Raw genomic sequence first — 22,104 nt, forward strand, 5'->3', positions numbered from 1 at the left:
GGACGTCCCAAATGGATCCTTTACAGATCCGTAACTCTGAGAGTGTAAAAAAAGTTGAGTTCAATCGACGCTTTGAATTCTCAGTGTTAATGTAACTCTGAGGGTGTACAAATGGAACCAAATGGACCCGTAAGGGTCCATTTGGTTCCATTTGTACACCCTCAGAGTACGGGGTCCATGTGGTCCCTCCGGTGGTCGCCGAACCCGACGTTGAGAACCGCGCGTATTACGTTACGGCACATCCAGAGGCGGGACGACCAATGAAATCAAAGCTATAGAACAACGTCCATAGCGTCACCGGGTTGACGCGCAGGGACGCGTCAGAATGAATCCCAGCAAACTGCAGCCCTCTCCGGGAGGATAACTCAATTCTGTCTTTATCGGATGAAGATCACTTTGGTGCCATTGTGAACGACGAAGAGCGGTTCCTCTCAGTTCTCCAACAGCTCTCACTTCTTCCACAAAAAGAAAAGGGGGGAACGTAATAAATCCAAAAGGAGAGGAGAGGGTGGGCTGTGTTGAAAGTGAAGAAGAGGTGCTGTTTTGTTTTTCCTTCCACCCCGGGTTTTTGGATCCATTGCCTCTTCCTTCGCTGCTAGAAGGGAGAACCGTACCGTTCAGCCATTGAGGGGCAACTATTCCACAGCATCTCGCAACATAGGCAAATGGGTAAGATTGCTGTTAACCATCTACATGCTTCAGTTGGCATGGAGGAACCAAGCCTCGCCACCACCACCCACCACCACGCCTGGCTGCCACCACAGCAACGCGACAAAATAACCGTATGCTTTTATTATCTGGAATCTTAACCAGATAACATGGTGCAAATTCCAGTTGTGATGCCGAACCAAATTTGAAACGGAGCCTTATAGCAAGACAATGGGCGACCAGAAATACATTATTGTCTGTTTTGTATTGTTTTGTTTTTTTCTCGTTGCGTAATGGCACAATTAAATAATCGAAAGCATTCCTTGTCAAGAATTCTGGGAAATTAATTCCCCCCACAGCCAAGCTGGATATTTTGTTTAAAGTCGCATTCTGTTGTTATGCATGTGCATGCCCTCACACGTTTATTAATAAATGGGTAACTTCTGTATATGTTTTGTATTCCCCCTGCAGAGCAAACCTATGGAGAGGTCAACCAGCTAGGCGGTGTGTTCGTCAACGGGCGACCCCTGCCCAACGCCATACGGCTGAGGATAGTGGAGCTGGCCCAGCTGGGCATCAGACCCTGTGATATTAGCAGACAGCTGCGCGTCTCCCACGGCTGCGTGAGCAAGATCCTCGCGCGGTACAACGAGACGGGCTCCATCCTGCCGGGCGCCATCGGCGGCAGCAAGCCGCGGGTCACCACGCCGAACGTGGTGAAGAACATAAGGGAATACAAACAGGGCGACCCGGGGATATTCGCCTGGGAGATCCGCGACAGGCTGCTGGCGGACGGCGTGTGCGACAAGTACAACGTGCCCTCGGTCAGCTCGATCAGCCGGATTTTACGCAACAAGATCGGGAACCTTTCCCAGCCGGGGCAGTACGAGGGGGGCGGCATGAAGCAGGGGGGCGGCGGAGGGCAGGGCGGCCTGTCCTACAACCACATCTACCCTTACTCGTACCCAAACGCCATGTCGCCCACCGGCGGCAAGATGACCAGCCCCACCGGGGGTCTGCCCAGCCATGTCAGCATATCCAGGGCCTGGCCCTCGGCGCACACCGTCACGAACATCCTCGGCATCAGGGCTTTCATGGACCCGGCAGGTGGGTCATTCTTCCACGGGCACGATTACCATAGCCTATAGCATTGGTTCTCAAAGTGGGGTCCGGGGACCCCTAGGGGTCCTTAGGGGAGGTACCAGGGGGTCCCCAACAAAATGAGCTAATATAGCTTCACAATCATTTTAACCACTTTAACCATATGTTATACTTAGTTTGGCTATTCAAAAATAGCAGATATACAAGCTCATATAGCGTGGCATAGCGCGGCACCGAGTGCCAGCTATGAGTTTGTAGATCTGCATTTTTTTGAAAAATAGTGGTAATGTGTGCAAATATTTGAATATATATTTGTGTAGTTATGCAGACTTGTTTGTAACTAAAATCTTTACTTCTGGAGGCCCCTCGCAAAACTATTTTTGAGATGGGGGTTCGCGGCTAAATACATTATTGTCAATTTGGCAATTTTGTCTTTGACATGAACAAGTTTGAGAACCACTGGCCTATAGGCCTCGGGGTCGTGCCGTGCATGATCCAGTTATTCATGCTTTTCTGACTACGTTTCAATAGTCTCGTGTCGTGCAAGTCCATAAGCCTATAATATAATGTGTGTTATTATGTCATACTCAGTCTATATCAGGCAGCTATTAGAGACGTTAGGTTAACTTAGGCCTCTCGAGTTCATCGTTCATTCAACAAGAAAGCAATAAGGAAAAGTCAATATAGGCCTTTTCACGGAATGATGCTTTTGTAAACATCTTGCTGACGTAATAGATCCTCTCTAATCCTTTTCAACGTCTTTAGTTAGAGGGACATGTTCTGTCCTCTCTGATGGATGATGTATATGCTCAGAAATAACACCAATAATATCAGCACGCAGACCTGCATCTTGTGGATTTTCTGCAATGAGTAGGCTATACAAAATGGCCCTATTAAATATATTGACTGGAAAATAAACTAGCTGAAGAGTTGATTTAATTAAATAAACACGTTTCATACCATTTTAAATAGTGTTTATGATGTTTATTTACATAGTTTCTATTTATTTATTTATGAATTACTTTCCAACGTTTTTGTTTTTTTACTTACACAATTAGATCTTAGCACCAGACATTTTGCTGTGGAGTAGCACTGAGAGCGAGGCCTGTTCCCAAAACGTTATGATTATGAAAATATGAACCACATAAAAAAGCATATTCTTGAATTTACAGATTGTGAAGGAATGAATAATTTTTCACAAACTGATATTCCCAAAGTTAGATTAAATTGTGACATATACAGCTTTACCCTGTATACATATGTATATAACGACGCAATGTGACATCGTTTTAACACAATGCTATACCCCCTCCAACTGCATACACTTTGCCCATTTTCTTAAAACAGTTTTTATTATATTTGGACACTGTAAACGTATGTTTTATCATGCGTATAAAGCTCATTTGAATTGACACCAGTCTGACCCAAAAAAATAACAATAAACTAATCTGTGTTGCGCATTTTGCTTTTTTTTTTACATGTTCCAAACAATTGAACAGGATGTGTTTTGATTGATTCATTGATTGGTTGAGTCGTGTATTAAAAGTTTGCAGAAAAAAACACATGCAAGTACAGTTCAATACAAGGTCAGCTAATAGGAATTAAAAACCCTAAGAAAGCCATTGGCTTGTTTCCATTGGGGTCCTTTGTACTGAATTCATATAGTGATAATTGTTATTTGTGTCTCTCTTCACCAGCCATAGCTCAAGCAGAGGCCGGCTACGGTAAGATGGAGGACTGGAGTTCAGTGAACAGAGCGTCCTTCCCCGCGGCTCATCACGCTGTCAACGGCATGGACAAATCATCCATTGACGCGGATATAAAATACGCGCAGGTAAAAAAAGCAAAGAAACTGGACGTGGACGGGACGTCCCGCTGCGGTTCTGTGGAGCGCAGCTTTTCACCCTAAACGACACACCATGCTAGTTATGCAGACTTGTGTGACGGTGTAATTACACCATTTACTTTTCTCCTCTAGTGCACAACCACAAACACGGTTCATGCGCACGCACGCGTGCGTGTGTGACACACACACACACACACACACACACACACACACACACACACACACACACACACACACACACACACACACACACACACACACACACACACACACACACACACACACACACACACACACACACACACACACACACGCCTTGAAGGAGGCGAGTCCTACGTGTTTACATTTCCGATACAGAAATAATTGATATTAGCCTGTAGCCTACGCTCTGAAATTGCACAGTCTCTCTCTCTCTCTCTCTCTCACACACACACACACACACACACACACACACACACTTTTTATTCAATACATTCCAAATGCATAGGTCTAAACAAAATACATCATTTTAGGGAAGGCCAGACAATATGCGTGTTTATTTATGTCTACGTGTGTTTTATATGGTTTTATATTTGTGTTTGTTTTATACATTATTTGCAGCCGTCGTCCACGCTGTCCAGCTACGTGCCGTGCGCGTACACGCCGTCCAACCAGTACGGCGTGTACAGCGGGCCGACGGGGGGCTACGTGACCCCCGGACACCACTGGACGCAGAGCCAGAGCACCGCGCTGTCCCATGCAGGGGGAGGCGGGGGCATGGCAATGCATGCCGGGGAACTGCACTCCGCCATGGCCTTCAAACACCCAGCGAGAGAAGGTGCAGCATATTAGCCTATATACATACATATTGGGGCTCGTTTTGGGGGGGTTGGGTTGGACTTTGCAGGGTTGTGTATCGTGCCATTCTTCAGTGGTGTAAAGTAACTTAGTACATTTACTCAAGTACTGTACTTAAGTCAAAAAAAAAATCTTGTAGATCTACTATTTTCAAACTATTCTTTAAAAACATTTAGTGAAATGGGACATTCTGCACAATGAGTACTTTTACTTTTGGTACTTTAAGTACATTTTGATACCAATACTTTTGTACTTTTACTCATTTTGAATTCTGGACTTTTACTCGTAACAGAGTATTTCTGCATTGCAGTATGTGAGTACTTTTTCCATCACTGCTATTCTTGATACGGGCAGCGATAACGCGGCCTAATATTTTTGCGTAATTTGAAAATTGGAGACAGCTGGCGCAACGTGTTTCGTCCTCTGTCCAAATGTAGGTTAATTGCACACACAGGAATTATATTAATAATGAGAATAATTCATGTTATTTATGTATCATTAATATTTTGATTATTTGTTCATTCGCGCAGAATGTGCAGCATATAGTGCAGTTTGATACAACATTATTTATTATTATCTTCTCTTCTTTTATCATATTCTTTTTTAAATTTCCTTTTAAACCTTGCATGTCAATCCTGTCGCTCATGGAATTATTTCTCACACTCATACATACCCACGCACGTGCGCAGCACACGCACGCACGCGCGCGCGCGCGCACACACACGCCCTTTTTTTGGAAATACATTTTGCGTTCTGTCATTCTTGTGAAAACAGAAGTGATTCATTACAGGTTGGCTTATCAGATATTGACATTTCAAACTCGGAACAACGGTCGTCCCAGAAATTATTGTTATGCATGGCTCACGGAAATAAAAAAAACTCATTAATCATTATTATTATTTTTTTTTAAAGAAATGACATTGCGAACACAAATGTTGTATATTCTTGGCTTAAATTATTTTATCATAACCATAATGCTTGCCAGTTTATATAGGCCTATAATCCTGGTAAATAATGCAACGTTTGGACTCGATGCGTTTCCCCCTGCCTGCACTCTGAAGAGTTTCGTTGAAGAAACAATATGTCGGGTTGTTCGTGACAAGCTCCATATAATAAACATGTTTGTGTGTGTGTGTGTGTGTGTGTGTGTGTGTGTGTGTGTGTGTGTGTGTGTGTGTGTGTGTGTGTGTGTGTGTGTGTGTGTGTGTGTGTGTGTGTGTGTGTGAATTGATTGATTGATTGATTGATTGACTACTTCATTAACAGTTTGCAACAGTGGTACGATTATACAATGATGCTAAAAGGATCACACAAAAAGCCCTGAAGCCTTGTTTTTCCATTGTGGTCCGGTGTATTCAATTCATCAAGAAACATATGTGTGTGTGTGTGTGTGTGTGTGTGTGTGTGTGTGTGTGTGTGTGTGTGTGTGTGTGTGTGTGTGTGTGTGTGTGTGTTGTTGACGCAGGAGACAGAAAACCCCCCAGTCCACTGAGTCTGACCAAACAGCAGCAACACGAAGCATTAAACAACATCGTCCATGGACTCAACCTCCCTACCTCATCCTCATAACAGTTACACAACCTGGACTGGACAAAGGTTCCACTGACCACAACCCAAAAACTGGACTTATACACTTACGCAAAAAAAAGACGCGCAGAATCCATATTATTTGAACGCATTTCAAGAACTCTCCCCCAACAGTAAGTGCGAGCACTATTCATGTTTTGTTGTTTTTTTGCTGGGGTGTTTGTGACTTTAAGCCCCGGTTTGTGTTCGTCATATAAAGACGAAAAAATAGCCAGATCGCGCGACGCGACGCGTGATATGGCTATTTACCAGTGGTGGAAAAAGTACTCAATTGTTTTTTACAAGTAAAAGTCCGAAATTCAACATTTACTTGAGTAAAAGTACAACAGTATTGGTATCAAAATGTACTTGAAGTACCAACAGTAGAAAGTACTCTTTCTATTACTCTAGTACTCTTTTCCACTTCACAAGTTTTCAAATGTATAAAATGTATAAAAATCTTTTGAAAATAGCAGATCTACAAACTCACAATCACCACACCTTGTGAGCTTGTAGATCGGCTATTTTCGAATGGCCTAAATGTATATAGGACTGAAGTGGTTAATGTATGTTTTGTAATAATAATCAAAATCTACAAAGTATAACGTTTTAAAAATAATAGTAGAGTAAAAGTACAATATTTGCCTCTGAGATGTTGCAAATTGGAAATACTCCAGTAAATTGAAAGTACCTCAAAATTGTACAGTACTTCATTGCATGAGTACAAGTACTTAGTTACTTTCCACCACTGCTATTTTCGTCCACGCCACACCGTTGTACGACGGACCATAAATCAGGCGTTACAGTTGGGGCTGTGATTGGTCAGAGAGACCCATGCAGATGCTTTTTTTTTTACACAATGGTCTTTAACTATGATCGGCCTTTGGGCCATATGAATGTAAGCTTTTATGGATTGTATTTTTGGTGCTTTTTTGACAGCGGTGGTTGGTAGTTTTTAATCCCCTTTTCTCCCAGAGAAATACTTCATGTTTTCTTAGCTTATTATTATATTTCTGGTAACAGGATCAAAGTACACTTTTGTTTCTGTTTGTCACTGATGTTTCATTCTAAAACGCCTCCATATTTAATGGGGACTTTCCTCTTAGATAGACTGACCACGTCATGCAATTATCTGATTCCATTCCACAGCGACTATACGATGTGAACAAAGAGATAAATTGTAAAATGTAAAATATCTGCAAAAGCTTTAATTATATATTTTTATAAATTCATTGTAAATATTCAAAAATAAAGGCTTTCTTACATCCGACATTTCCCTGCCTGCATGGATATGAATATCATTTATATATATATATATATATATAGGCCTGTATATAAATTGATCTAACTTAAGTTTTTGGTTGATTGAATACTTTATTGGTACTTTATCGGGCATTGGGACATTAATCAATGGTACTGCACCTCCTCTAGGCCAGTGGTTCTCAACCTTTTCAGGCTGCGAAAATAATCATATTTGAACCGGGGACCCCCCATCCTGACAAGCATTTGGAATTGTAGTTGAGGCATTTAGTTTGACTCAGTTTGGGCACTGTGAGCTTGTAGATCGGCTATTTTCCCAAATGTTGTCCCTTTCAATATTATTTGACAATTTGGCCAAGTTTTCATAGTATATTGATTAGCCTACTTTTGAGTTTTGATGCAGCAATCGTCCTTTTATTTTCTTTCTTTCTCTTTTTTAAAAGTCCTTCAATTTTGTGACTTCAGTGTCATCTGCCCCCCCCCCCCCCCCCCCCCCTAGCCCCCCCCCACCCCCAAAATTATGAGATGGCATTCATCGACAGGGAAATGAGAGGGATTAATGCTGTGATGTGCAGCCATGGGTTTAATGATGCCACACTTCCAGTTAAACTCGCAGTGAACCTTGACACAGACTGGTGCCTGTAGCGATGCTATCACCATGCTTTACCTGCTATGAGGAGGGAAATCTATCTGATGACTAATCAAGCACATTCATTTTGGATGTGCTTGGTTAACATGCACGCATAGCCAATGGTGCGTGCGCACACTGCTGCTGCCCCCGTCCAATTAAGCCTACATGCTAAAGTAGCCTACGTGAGTCAGACTCCAACAAACGTATTGGCATCAAAATAAAGTACCAAAAGTAGAACGTAGGCTACTCTTTGTGCAGAATGTCCCATTTCATACAAGTTCAAAATGTATTAACAAATATTTTGAAATAGCAGCTCTACAAGCTCACAATGCGTTGCATCGGGACACATCGCGAGCTTGTAGATCGGCTATTTTCAAATGGCCGAAATATATATAGGGCTGAAGTTATGTGATAATAATCAATGTTTTGTGATAAGAATCAAAATCTACAAAGTAGGCCTAACGAGTAACTCAAGTGTTCAAATAATTGTGGTGGGGACGTTAAAGTACAATATTTGGATCTTGTGGAGTAGAAGTAAAAGTATTGGAAGTTGGAAATACTCTAGTTACTTTCCACCTCTGCCAATTCACCACTTCATTTAGTCTACTTCATCACGCAAAGCCAAACAGTCGAAAAAGACCCGACGATCTGCATGAGAATTGTATCAGTTCATTTGACAAGCGATGTTGTGTCGTGTTCTATGTAAACGAACGGATATTTAGCCCAGGGGGGCGTCATTTGGGGTTCCAGGGGATGGCAATAATTTGCCACACCCTATAGCTTTCACATTTAACCTCAAAATTCTGGTCTTGTATATATATTTCCTCCTTTTCGGCAGATTAATCTGATTTCAGATCAACACGTATAGACACTTGTTTTCTTTCTGCAACCATATGTTCATGAATCACTTTAAAACTGGCCTCCCTATTTTGGGCATGTCATTACATGCAGGCAAAAAAAATAATCTATTATTTTCCTCTCTTTTTTCAAAAATAGCAGTAGATCTGCTATTTTTTTTAAATAGGGCGTAAGTGGCGACTTTTTGCCACCCTCTAGTTTTTAACAAAATGACGCCACTGATTTAGCCTAATTATAATTTCATAAACGGAACGGACGATTGTTGGGGATGCAGGCACTTTCTCTGTGCGACTGGCACTTGGAATTCGTTGTGTTTCGTGCATGTTGTGACACACGTACTGTCTGCAGCGAGTGAAACTACAATCCCAAAGCATCGCCTATAATAGCCTCAATATTTAGCCCGAATTCTTTTGACATAGTGAACGCAAAGGCATTTGTAGCCTATAAAAAAAGCAACATTATGCATGCCATTTAGAGAAAGTCGGACAATATGGGAAATATGAGCACATTTTATATTGATTCCATTATAAGTAGGCTAGTGTCTCTCCCTCCGAAATTATTTAGCATTTAGCAAACGTTTTCATGTCAAGGACCCCCAAAATGATATGTATTTGGCTGCGGACCCCCTTCTCAAAAATATTTCGTGCCAGGGACCTCTAGAAGAAAATATTTGAGTTCAAAATGTTAAAAAAAAAAATATATAGATTTGCACACATTTTCAAGATAAAAAAAAAATAGCAGATCTACAAGCTCATAGTGTGGCACTGGCACTATTTTTGAATCGCCAAACTATAAAATATGTTTAAAGTGGTTACAATGATTGTGACACTATATTAACACATTTTGCTGGGGACCCCCTGGTACCCCTCCAAGGACCCCTGGGGGTCCCCGGACCCCACTTTGAGAACCAATGTCTATGGCAATGAGATACAGTAGGCCTAGGCAGAAAGGCCCATTTTATTCAAATATCATGTAAAAAATAATATCTAGACCAATGGCTCAACTTGATTGTTTTCTTTAATCAGTGTCAAATATGCTACCAGTATCCAAAAAACAAAACAATATTTTGACTATGTGTCGATGACAAAGCACATTTCTTTGCAATTTATTTGTGTAAGGAAATTAGTCTTTATACCATGATACAGAGAGAGGACAATTGAGCTATTTTTGCTCATATATTTAATTTAAACCTTTCTTTTAATGCCAATAAAAGCTGTTAATCTGTCAGGATGTGTCCAATTACGAGGCCAGTATATAGTAACTATATATCCACGTCCAGAACTCCAGCTGGTTCATTTATTGGCTGGAGTAGTGATTTCCTCCCCAAATTCCATACAATAAAATGAATCAAGCTTGAAATAGTGGCATCACTTTACTATACACTTTACACAGTGGCTCAGATCTATAGACAATATGTGACAGACAGACAGACACTGATCCAGTTTAACCAGCAGGTCTATATCAGTCCTCAGTGCTGGAAAAAGCACTCTTTAGTAAAGATATTTTACTTAAGTAAAAGTATCAATACTGCAATGTAGAAATACTCCATTACAACAAGTGAAAGTCCGGAAATCAAAATTTACTTGAGTAAAAGTACCAAAAGTAAAAGTAGTAAAATGTTTGAAAATATATTATAATTGATCATTGCAAAGTAACTTGTCACCAAAGTTTTAAAATAATGTTAGTGGAGTAAAAGTACAATATTTGCCTCTGAGATGTAATGAAGTAGAGTGAAAATACTCCAGAAAAGTAAAAATACCTCAAAGTACAGTACTTGAGTACATGTACTTAGTTACTTTACACCACTGTCAGTCCTATTGGCATACAGATCTAGCAGGTAATTCAAATGATCAGGATCTACTGACAAGAAAAGAGCCATGCAGTGCTCTATTTATTTCTTTTTAAAATTAACGTATCCAACTTACATGACAATAAGCAGCCTTTTGACTATAGTGACCAAAAAGGGACAAGCTGTTATAAGTATATAGCACTGCTGTTGGTGGAACAAGTGGTCAGGTTTGACCTGCTTCATTAAGGCCCTTCAAAATAGGCTACTGTCTGATCGGATTTAATGATATTCTGGTAGACATGTTGGGTTAATGTGTCAGAGAGAGAACGTGTCTTGAGAATTTGGACAAATCATGTCCTTCCAAAACATTTCAAATTATTAACACACACATTTTTAAAAAGTTGGGTGAATATATATTCTTAAAGGATTTATATATATATATATTAATTACATACAATTTATACAATGTTTTGGTCTGGTTTCCTTATAAACTTTAAACTTGCACTCTGCCAGAAAACACCCTTGTCTCAGACAAGGATTCACAAACTAACCATGTGTATTGATAATATAGGTGTAAGAATGTACTATTAATATCATCTTTGTTTTTGTAAAGGTTTTTGCCCTTTAAAGTTGTGTCCAAGATCATTGTCAACTCCATCAGATTTCTACAAAAACATAATTTAATCAGGCATAAACAGGTTTAGCTGTATATCCCAAGGTCCCCTGTCTCACTTCCTAGTTTTAAAGAAGGCGGGAAAGCTGCAGAAGATCTGCTAAGCTTTCTATATTTTGATAAATGCACTAAATAATATTACTATCTGGTGTGTCCCAACCATAACATGTCAACTCAGTCAGTCCTTCTAAATCCAAACTAATGCTTTTAAAATGTTGTTATTAAATGTGTTATTCTATTATTAATATTAATAGAACTCTAAGCAACTTTGAAAAATAAATTGTCTACTCACTACGACTGTGCTGTGGAATGGAAAAAAAACATAACATTTTGTCAACTCCGTCAGATGTCAACTCCGTCAGACTCCGTCAGATATCAACTCCGTCAGATATGCCATCTTATGGAGTTGACATAAAAAAAAAAATGACATGGTTTAATAGTCAACACTTTGATCTTTTAAAATATATTTTCCCGGAATAATTGAATAATATTTAAAAAATATATATATTTAAGGTTTTGTCCCAATTCTCAAGAATGGGTGATATACACTAGGTGGGTGTGTGTGTGTGTGTGTGTGTGTGTGTGTGTGTGTGTGTGTGTGTGTGTGTGTGTGTGTGTGTGTGTGTGTGTGTGTGTGTGTGTGTGTGTGTGTGTGTGTGTGTGTGTGTGTGTGTGTGTGTGCGCGCACACACACACACACACACACACACACACACACACACAATATATTGAGTATATTGCTGTTGTGTCCTACTGTACGTGTCAGAGTGAGACTGTGGTTTGTAAGGGTGTGTAGGGTGGACCGTTTTCATGAGCACCATTAACTTCACTATAGAGTTAATTGTCAAAGGGAATTACTCTTCTGAACACAAACAGGAAACCAGAACCAACTGTCACCGTCTGTCAGGACCATTTCTATGTACTTTGTGACAAGCTGTGAGCAGTTTGAGAACCACTGCTCGAGTACAGCGATACTCAGACTCATTTTTGTTCCAAGGACCCCCGGTTTGATGAGATGTTGTATATCTTTGAGAACCAAATCACTGTAAAATCCTCAATCCTCTGAGACTGTATACAATTTGGTTAAATCTGTACAGTCTCAGAGTTACAGACCTTTAGCTCCTCAAGGACCCCTAAGGATACCTGGGCCGGGGGCCCCATGTTGAGAACCACTGTTATGTCTCCATACAGTCACACAGTCCATCATTTACATGGCGTTGTCATTAATTAAATGTATTATTACTTTGCATCTGTTATATCACAGATTAGCAGGATTTACTGAGACAAACTCTAGACAGAACTGTCTTGGATGTAAGCAATAAGAATCTTTATTTCAATTTACCCCGCATATCAGGTTCATCCCACTTAAGGTCTCGTATTGTCATCTTTTCACTGACGCAATTGTATGCATTTATATTTTATTATTACACACACACACACACACACACACACACACACACACACACACACACACACACACACACACACACACACACACACACACACACACACACACACACACACACACACACACACACACACACACACACACACCTTCAAAAAGTGTGCCTATAAGCATAATTATGCGTCTTACATAGGCTAAACTTTGAAAATGTCTAATATTATGCGTCAGGAAAGACAAACAGGTGCTCAAGTGAGTTAAAAGTGTTTGTACAAAATATAATAATGTCTAATGTTCTTGAAACAATGAGAACGAAGGTCTGAACAGAGGAAAGTAGTTTTCAGGCACATGGAAACGGTAATCAGGAAGGGAAAGATATATTATTATAAAACCTTTATTGTGGAGTGCATGCTGGCTCCATGATCTTTTTAATCACGTAGCTACTTGACAATAAAGGCTTTTTTAATAATACATATTTTCCTTACTGATTACGGTTTTGGAGGGTCTGGAATCTACAACACGTTCTTCTGTTGGGGTTTATATTGACTGATAAATAATATGGAATACACACAACCTACAGACATTAAAATGGATCTTTGGGGGAAAAAAATATGCCAGATTTGTGGGTCTGATGCTCGCAACATGATGCCCTGTGAGCTTGAATCTGCTATTTTTGAAAAGTTGAAATTATTCGCATATCTGTCATCAGAAAAGTCAAATAATGGCCGATATAGCAGGCAAACTGATATATCAGTCTGGCTCTACAAAGCATTAATGCAAAACTTCCGACTTTCAGTTTCCTGTAGCCATGTCTGTCTGTCTGTCTGTCTGTCTGTCTGTCTGTCTGTCTGTCTGTCTGTCTGTCTGTCTGTCTGTCTGCATGCATACAGCAGCAGGTTTCTGTGTGATAGCTATACAGTACGTTCTGTTTTACAGGCAGAGGTGGAAAAAGTACTCACATTTCTTACTTAAGTAAAAGTAAAAGTATCAATACTGCATTGTAGAAATGTTCTCTGTTACAAGTAAAAGTCCGGAATTCTAAATTTACTTGAGTAAAACTACAAAAGTATTGATATCAAAATGTAGTTAAAGCGTCAAAAGTAAAAGTACTAAAATGTTTGAAAATAGTAGATCTACAAGCTCAAGCTGTATAAAATGTAAAAAGAATTATCCTTTGAAAATAGCAGATCTACATGCTCACAACGTGACGCGTTGTGAGCTTGTAGATCAGCTATTTTCAAATAGCCTATGTATCAAATAGGGCTGAAGTGGTTAATGTACGTTTTAAAATATAATATTTTTTATCTGCAAAGTAACTAAAGTTTTCAAATAATTGTAGTGGAATAAAAAGTACAATATTTGCCTCTGAAATGGAGTGGAAGTACAAGTACTGAAAATCGGAAACACTCCAGTAAAGTAAAAGTACCTCAAAATTGTACTAGTACAGTACTTGAGTAAATGTAATGAGTTACTTTCCACCACTTGTTTTACAGGCATCGGGGCCTTTTTCTCTATCCCAGCAAAACAACACTTCCAAACATTAAGAATGGCTCTCTCTCCCCTGCACTGGGGACTCATGTCTTGTTTTCCCGGATACCACTTGGGGTTCAAAAAACACTCCTTCATGGTGGTGGGGTTACTTCCTGCGGGACCCGCGGTCATCAATCAGGGCAGTAAGTGTTACCCCCCACCTCGTCCCTTAGTGGGACCCTCTGTGTAGTGAGGGGAACAGGTGGGGCTTCCCTCTCTTCTAACAGAGGGATATTTCCTCTATCAATATGAGGTGCACTGCACACCTGTAACAGCTTACATTGAGAAAAAAAGAAAGAAAGAAAAACCTTGCATATATCACAGAAGTACGACGAGACAATCATGCAGTGCTGGAAAAAGTACTCTTACTTAAGTAAAAGTAACAATACCACAATATATAAAAATACTCTGTTACAAGTAAAAGGCCTGTGTCCAAAATGTTACCCGCAGTAAACGTACAAAAGTATTGGCATTAAAAAAGTACAATATTTGCCTCTGAGATGTAGTCGAGTAGAAGTAAAAGTATTCGAAATGCGAAATACTCAAGTAAAGTACAAATACCTCAAAATTGTACTTTAGTACAGTACTTGAGTACATGTACAGTACTTGAGTACATGTACAGTACTTAGTTACTTTCCATCACTGCAATCACGTGGTAACAAAATATCCTCACTATAGGTTTTCTCTATTTTTCTGGAAACACCAATATTGTTTTGAACTGGTACATGTTTGACCCCATGCCTGCACGGCCAGGTCCTAAGAGGATGTTTTGTGACCTTTAATGAGATAATATAATCCCCATAGAACCTTAAAGTAACCTTTCGTAACTCACTGAAGCCGCAAATGTCAAATTGAACATAACTATAATGTAATCCTTATATCTGCCTAAACACGTCGGTCAAAACAACAATTCATAGCAGTTTAAATGAGTGTTAGAGTCTTGGTGAGCCTGGTGAGTGTTTCTACTGCAGTTTATTCCCTCAGGACCGTGGCATATTGGACAGACCTATAGTTGTAACAACAAAGCAGTGGTGGAAACAATTTATACTTAAGTAAAAGTATCAATACTGCAATGTAGATATACTCTGTTACAAGTAAAAGTCTGGGTAATTAAAATGTACTTGAGTAAAAGTACAAAAGTATGAAAATAGCAAATCTACAAGCTCACAATGCATCGCGTGTGAGCTTGTAGATCGGCTATCTTCAAAATGGCCTAAATGTATATAGGGCTGAAGTGGTTAATGTATGTTTTGTAATAGTAATCAAAATCTACAAAGTAGCCTAACTAGTAACTAAATATTTCAAATTAATGTAGTGGAGTGAAAGTACAATATTTGGACCCGATACGTAGTGGAGTATAAGTAAAAGTATTGGAAATTGGAAATACTCAAGTAAAGTCCATACTTCAAAATCGTACTTAAGTACAGTAGTTAAGTAAATGTACTCGGTTACTTTCCACCACTGCAACAAAGCCAGTGACTTCACAGTATAGAATCTTGTACAGGAGCCCAACTTTGTGCACCGGACAACGCTTTGATCTCCCAAAAAAACCCAGAAGTGTTGTAGATCCCTGCATCTTAAACTTGAAAGGGTTCTCAAGTGCCACGAGCTATAACAGACACTCGGACAGACGAGAAGACGACTCCTTGGCCTCTAATGGATCTGAAATCAAGCACTATTAATAATCCACGCACCAGAGAGCCGGTGACAGAGATTCCTTAAAAAGCAAGAACAGGCGCTTCCACCTTCAACGGCTCGACGATTCATCAATGTCTTACAATGTGTACGGGGGGAAGAAGGCGGAGGGATTGAGCGTTCTTCACAGACCAAAGTTCAGTTTATGCTTTTGACACTTTGCTGGATATGATTTAAGACATTTTACATTATCTCCAATTGCCTCAAGAACCGGGGAAACTACCCGCACGGCCTCGCCAGAAAAGTCACTCATGACCTTCCGAGAGTGACTCGAGAACAACAGGGGAGCAACTCAGGACAAGGCGACAGGTCTTGGGAGGAAAAAAAGCAAAGAACGATACCAGAGAAACCTTTCTCAAAACAGAGTGGCAAGTTGGCAACCGTTCAGAACTCTCTGAAGAGAAAGAAGCCCATACAGCGTCAGTGACTCCTATGTCTTCAGTTTCATAATGGACGGCCTCTCGCCATGGATGCACGCACACACACACACACAAACTGTGCATATGAGGGTGCAATGCGTTGTTGTTGGAGAAGCAGGATGTGGCATTGTTTGCTGTCGGCTCGTAAATTAACGTGCGAGCGAGTGGTATAGTCGTGTGGTCACGCAATGCCGTTCACATTGTGTCACGTGGTTGCAGTCACGTGACGTGAGAAGGCGTTTTGTATATGGTAACTGTACCAATGCAAATGATGAAATGTTTTGGAAAACATGTCTGGTCAGAAGGCATGCATCATGAGGTTATAGTTAACCCGTTAAGGCCTGAGGTTCCGATTCTACAAAATGTCTTCTAAATCCTAACAGTTTAAAAAAAAAAAAACGTATGTTGCTGTGGTGCTCAAACTTTTTCATGTCAAGGACCCCCGAAATGATGTGTTTGGCCACGAACCCCCCATCTCAAAATATTTTGTTCCAGGGACCCGAAGAAGCATAGATTTGAGTGGCAAATGTTTGCTTAAAAATATTATTCAAAGATTTGCAAACATTTTCACGATTTAAAAAATAAATAGCAGATCTACAATCTGCTATTTTTGAATAGCCAAATTGTAAAATAATGCATTTTTTTTTTAGCTCAAATCTAAAAATGACACAGATGCGTTCCCGGTCTTAACGAGTTAAACAGAATAATCGCATTAACGGAGGTACCGTGAGAGATTTGTTCCAACGTAGGTGAAACATTCTTCTATTTAACCATTCTCCACAACTTAAGACCCATTGAGTCTCAGTCAATGCTGTAACACAATCACCAATGACTTTTTTTTTTCCTCCTTTAGAGAGGCCTGTCCACAGGATTTCCAGGCAGACAGAGTTACAGCTCTTCTAGTCTAGAGGATGATAAATGTCTCCCTCCCATGTTCTTACTTGTTCTGCCAGCTCACCACATCAACCGTCCGCTGCCAAAGCAAAGGGACAGAGACACGATGATGACATTTCGGCTTTTCCAAATGAAAACGTATCATTTCACATTTTTCGCTCTCAGGAGGATTCCGGCGGCTGTTTTTTTTTGCTCCGGCCGTACAGGCAATAAAGACAATAACCACAAGACTGAGCCCCAAGGCTTGATTATTACATACAGATGAGTAAAAGAAGCATGAAATTATGTTTGCATACACAATTAAAATTGTGCTCCTTTAAAACAAAAACGAATGCCATGAAAGCAAAGAATGTTTTCTCAGCTGAGATAATGCCGTTGTGCATCTTTAATTAACGGTATGTAAACATGACCGATGCCAGAGTTTTGGGTCCGATTGCCGATCCCGATTTTGGAGACTCCTAGCCCACCGATTACCGACGTTTTGACTGATATTATATTTAAAAAAAGGACAAAATCAATTCTGATCCAATTTGAAACTGTTCAAAAATAGCTGATCATCATGAAGCTCACAACAGATCACATTGTGAAACTTTCAAAAAAGCCATTGAAACGTTTCGCCTATAAATCAAATGCCCAAAATAGAGATGCCAGGTTGAAATTGCAAAAAAGAAATCGCCACACCTCAGCTGCATAATTGCAGATACAGACGTCATCAAAAAGGTCAAATAACTCTCTCCTCCACGTCATCAGCCCTAGGTGGGGTTGGCGAAAGGGCCTTCCTGTGTAGAGTTTGCATGTTCTCCCCATGTCCCTTAGGGTAGGTACCCTCACAAAAAACATGCAGTAAATCGTGGTCTCTATATTGCCTCCCCCTGGTCAGCCGGGGCGCCTGATGGAGGGGAAAGGAACTGGTGGGAATAACGTGTTCCTCCCGCGCACTGCTACGTCCAACCGGGGAAAGAAGCGGCTTGCTAGCTCCTCATAGCCTGGTTCCAGACCATAGACCCTGCCCACTCTCTGAATGGTCTGCCTCTCTTGGTCTGGTGTTGTAATGTGAACCTAGGATTTATTCGGTACAAACATATATTGTCCAATGAGAGTGGGTGGGCATCCCTTGTGAAAACCAATGCTAATTGGTTTAGGGAAATTCTAATCCCCTCCCCCTTGTAATCGCCGACACTGGAGCCAATGTCAGACTGAAGCTCCACGCAACTTCAGTCTGATAATCAGGCTAAGCTCCTCATGCATTGAAGGAGGCATGAGCTCAGTTCTGGGCTCTCCCTAGGCTGGTAGAGGGAGAGTAGCGCCCAGGATTACATAGGCAATTGGCACTGGGTGAAAAAATGGGTTACAAAATCGTGGGACAAAAATGTAGTAATGGCAGATATATCGGCCCGACCCGAAAGGATCGGTCTTGCTCTAACGGAAACATCAACTGACTGACTTAAGCACGATGATGCAATGGAGTGGGATGGCATCCTTTACTGCAGACCTTCATTATGATAATTTGTCAGCATTTTGTTTTTGTGTGTGTTTGTTTTCAAGTCTATTCCCGGGAAGATCTGGGCAGAGTGAGTGAGCTCAGTCCAGGCTAGAAGGAGGAGATCCTCTCTAATTTGTGGAGACTATAGAATTAATGTTCTTGCCCGACTGCCCATCTGTGACTTATTTAAATTGTGCTGAAATATATACTGTGCTTAATGTTGCCACATACATGCCAAAATGTTACCATCAGGCTTGTGTGGGCATTAGATTTAAGGGTTGGTCGTACTGTCTACTTAATTTTTGGCTCAAATTCTTATGAGGTGATAATAGGACGATGACTCTTGCTTACAAAAATGTAAGTGTGGTTTGACCACAGTCGTGCATTTTGGTGTTTGTGAAGGAAAATACTCCTCCTGGACTGGAGTTGGAGAGAAGACTAGTCCTACTGTACTTCTATTTATCTCGTTTACTTCCATACTGTGTGCTTTTGTGTTGTCTATAGTAAATAAGTAACTGCTCATACAATATCCTATAAATCAGGGGTCTTTAACGTTTTTCAGGCCAAGGACCCCCTAGCTGAGAGAGAGATGAAGCAGGGACCCCCTCTATGTTGTATACAATTGTGTTTCAGATTAAACTTTTTGCCCTTTTTCCCCTCTACCGCTTTGCCAAAAATAGCCGATCTACAAGCTCACAACGCCTCGCGCTGCGAGGCGTTGTGAGCTTGTAGATCTGCTATTTTTTTGGCTAATGTTCACCTCAGAAAAGGGATTGCTAGGGTTCAAGTGGTTAATGTAAAACAATATATATAGAATATACAAGACATGCATTGAGTTTAGAATGTTTCTGTCCAATCTGAACAACAATTAGATTATAATCTACCAATTTAGGCATGTAGTGAAAAGAGAGCAGTTTAGTGTTTCACAGTTTCTCCATTGTTCCGTTGAACACAAATCTACACCAAAGTTCAGGGGCTTTCAGAATGCATTTGACTGTCATCTCCAGTATAATCTATCTATAGAGGTGTACAATGGATGGAAATAAATTACTACCTGAAGTAAGCAAATCATCATGCAAAACTGGCACTTCCATTTTTCAAAGTTCGTACCGCGTACGTTTGACTTTTTGACATGTCAATATCTATAAAAAATATAATGTTCAGAGAGACACTAATGCCATGACTCTAGAGATCCAGGTGTAGAATCAGTAAAATTATTCTCTCGGTATTAACCACTTAAAACACTTTGAAGACCGGAGTCCCCCACGGGGTCTACACTAGCCCCCCCCCCCTTTCCCCCTACACAACACCAAATATCTTTGACGAAGGGGCACTATGGGGCTGATTGTTTTCGAGGGAGACCTGGCCAAAATAGCACACCATTCCAAGGTTGTATACAAAAACTATAGAATAGAGTTAATAATAAAAGAAAACAACAATGGTGTAAAGTAACTAAGTAGATGTACTCAAGTACTGTACTTACTGTACACTTTGGAGATACTTTTACTTTACTGGAGTACTTCCAATTTTCAGTACTTTTACTTCTACTCTACTACATCTCAGAGACAAATGATGTACTTTTTACTCCGCTACAATTATTTGAAAACTTCAGTTACTAGTGACTTTGCAGTTATAAATTATGATATTATTAAATATACATTAACCACTTCAGCCCTATTTTATGGCTTTTTGAAAATATCCGATCTACAAGCTCACAACGCGTTGTGAGCTTGTAGAGCGTCTATTTTCAAACATTTTAGTAGTTTCACTTTTGGTACTTAAAGTGCTTGATGCCAATACTTTTGTACTTTTACTCAAGTAACATTTTGAACACAGGCCCTTTACTTGTAACAGAGTACTTTTACATTGTGGTATTGATACTTCTACTTAAGTAAAACATCCGAGTACCTCTTCCACCACTGGGAAAACGACAGGTAACTCAGCGTGTGAAGTGAGTAGGTATAACTACTGTCATTCTGAGGACACACATACTATAATGCACGTCAGCACAAAAACAAAGACGAGGAAGAGCGCTGATATCCGGGCTGAGAAGGAATTTGGACGCCATCGCACGGCGTTCGGGTCTCAGTTACAATGAAGGCTGTCACCGCCATACAGTCGATTTAACAGAGATAACGACAAGACGAGATGAAAGATAAACAAAAGGGTGATCGTCATTAATCAGCGTCTTTGACAGTGGCCCCTGCACACACTCTCACACCGGCGGGGCCACACCCATATGTCATGTGTCTCCCTGAGGACCAGTCAGAGCAGCCGTACCGTACACGTCCCCTATTGTTTTGTTTTTTTGGCTGATTATCAAGACACAATCGTTTTTGTAGCCATAGCAACAGACACATGCATACTGTACATACATGACCTATTGACATTGTCACCGTCTGGGTCTAAATAAAAACACACATAACTCGTCTTATTGCACGTCTTACTGTCTGCAGAGGTGGAAGAAGTATACTCAAGTTTTTTACTTTAAGTAAAAGTATCAATGACGCAATATAGAAATACTCTCACGCGATATAGAAATGCTTTGTTGTTGCAAGTACAAGTGCTGTATTTCAAAATTGACTCGAGTAAAAGTATTGGGATCAAAATATACTTAAAGTACCAAAAGGTAAAAGTGCTCACTATGCAGAATGTCCCATTTCACAAGTTTTCAAATGTATAAAATGCTTTTTTTAAATTCTTTGAAAATAGAAGATCTACAAGCTCACAACGTGTCGCGATGTTGGTAATAATGATCACAAATCTTTAAAGTAACTGGTAACTAAAGTTTTCAAATAATTGCAGTGGAGGAAAAGTGCAATATTTGCCTCGGGATGTAGTGGAGTTTAAAATTGGACATACTTTAGTAAAGTAAAAAGTACCTCAAAATGTATTGCACTTAAGTACAGTACTTAAGTAAATGTACTTAGTTACTTTCCACCACGGACTGACTGTCTGCTATGTTGTGGAGAGGAAACACGGGGAAAATAAACTGTGGGCACTTTCCCCTATTGACAGTGTTACTGAAACAGCCAGTGTTGTTTATACACGTGCACTGTGCAGTGCACGTTCTGTTCCCAAAGCGCTAAGGTTCAACTTCAGTTGTCTGTCCTGGCTGACAGTTGATGTGTGAGGTGCTGTGTTGTACAATCAACACCAACACACACAGGGAGGAACAGGGTGCTTTGGAGTGTAAAGGAAGTAAGTACATTTACTCAAGTACTGTACTTAAGTACAATTTTGAGGTATTTTTTACCAGAGTATTTCCAATTGTCAGTACTTTTACTTCTACTCCACTACATCTCAGAGACATATATTATACTTTTACTGCACTACAATTATTTGAAAACTTTGATACCAATACGTTTGTATTTTTACTCAAGTAAATGTTGAATTACAAACTTTTACTTGTAAGGGCGCGGTCACAACGCAATTTAGTTTTACCTATGGGGCGGATTCTCCCGATGCTTTT

General features: G+C 40.3%; 1 protein-coding gene across 1 annotated transcript; it reads left to right on the forward strand.

Moving 5' to 3' along the window:
• The first annotated feature begins 308 nt into the window (after positions 1–308).
• pax1a (paired box 1a) lies at positions 309–7,268 on the forward strand. Its single transcript, XM_084045687.1, has 5 exons — positions 309–669; positions 1,120–1,755; positions 3,447–3,583; positions 4,196–4,412; positions 5,898–7,268. The coding sequence occupies exons 1-5, from the start codon at positions 666–668 to the stop codon at positions 5,999–6,001; spliced, it is 1,098 nt and encodes a 365-aa protein (XP_083901813.1). The 5' UTR covers positions 309–665; the 3' UTR covers positions 6,002–7,268.
• Positions 7,269–22,104: the final 14,836 nt, after the last annotated feature.

This window comes from Gymnoscopelus microlampas (assembly GCF_963454915.1).
Source record: "Gymnoscopelus microlampas genome assembly, chromosome: 20".
Classification (NCBI taxonomy): domain Eukaryota; kingdom Metazoa; phylum Chordata; class Actinopteri; order Myctophiformes; family Myctophidae; genus Gymnoscopelus; species Gymnoscopelus microlampas.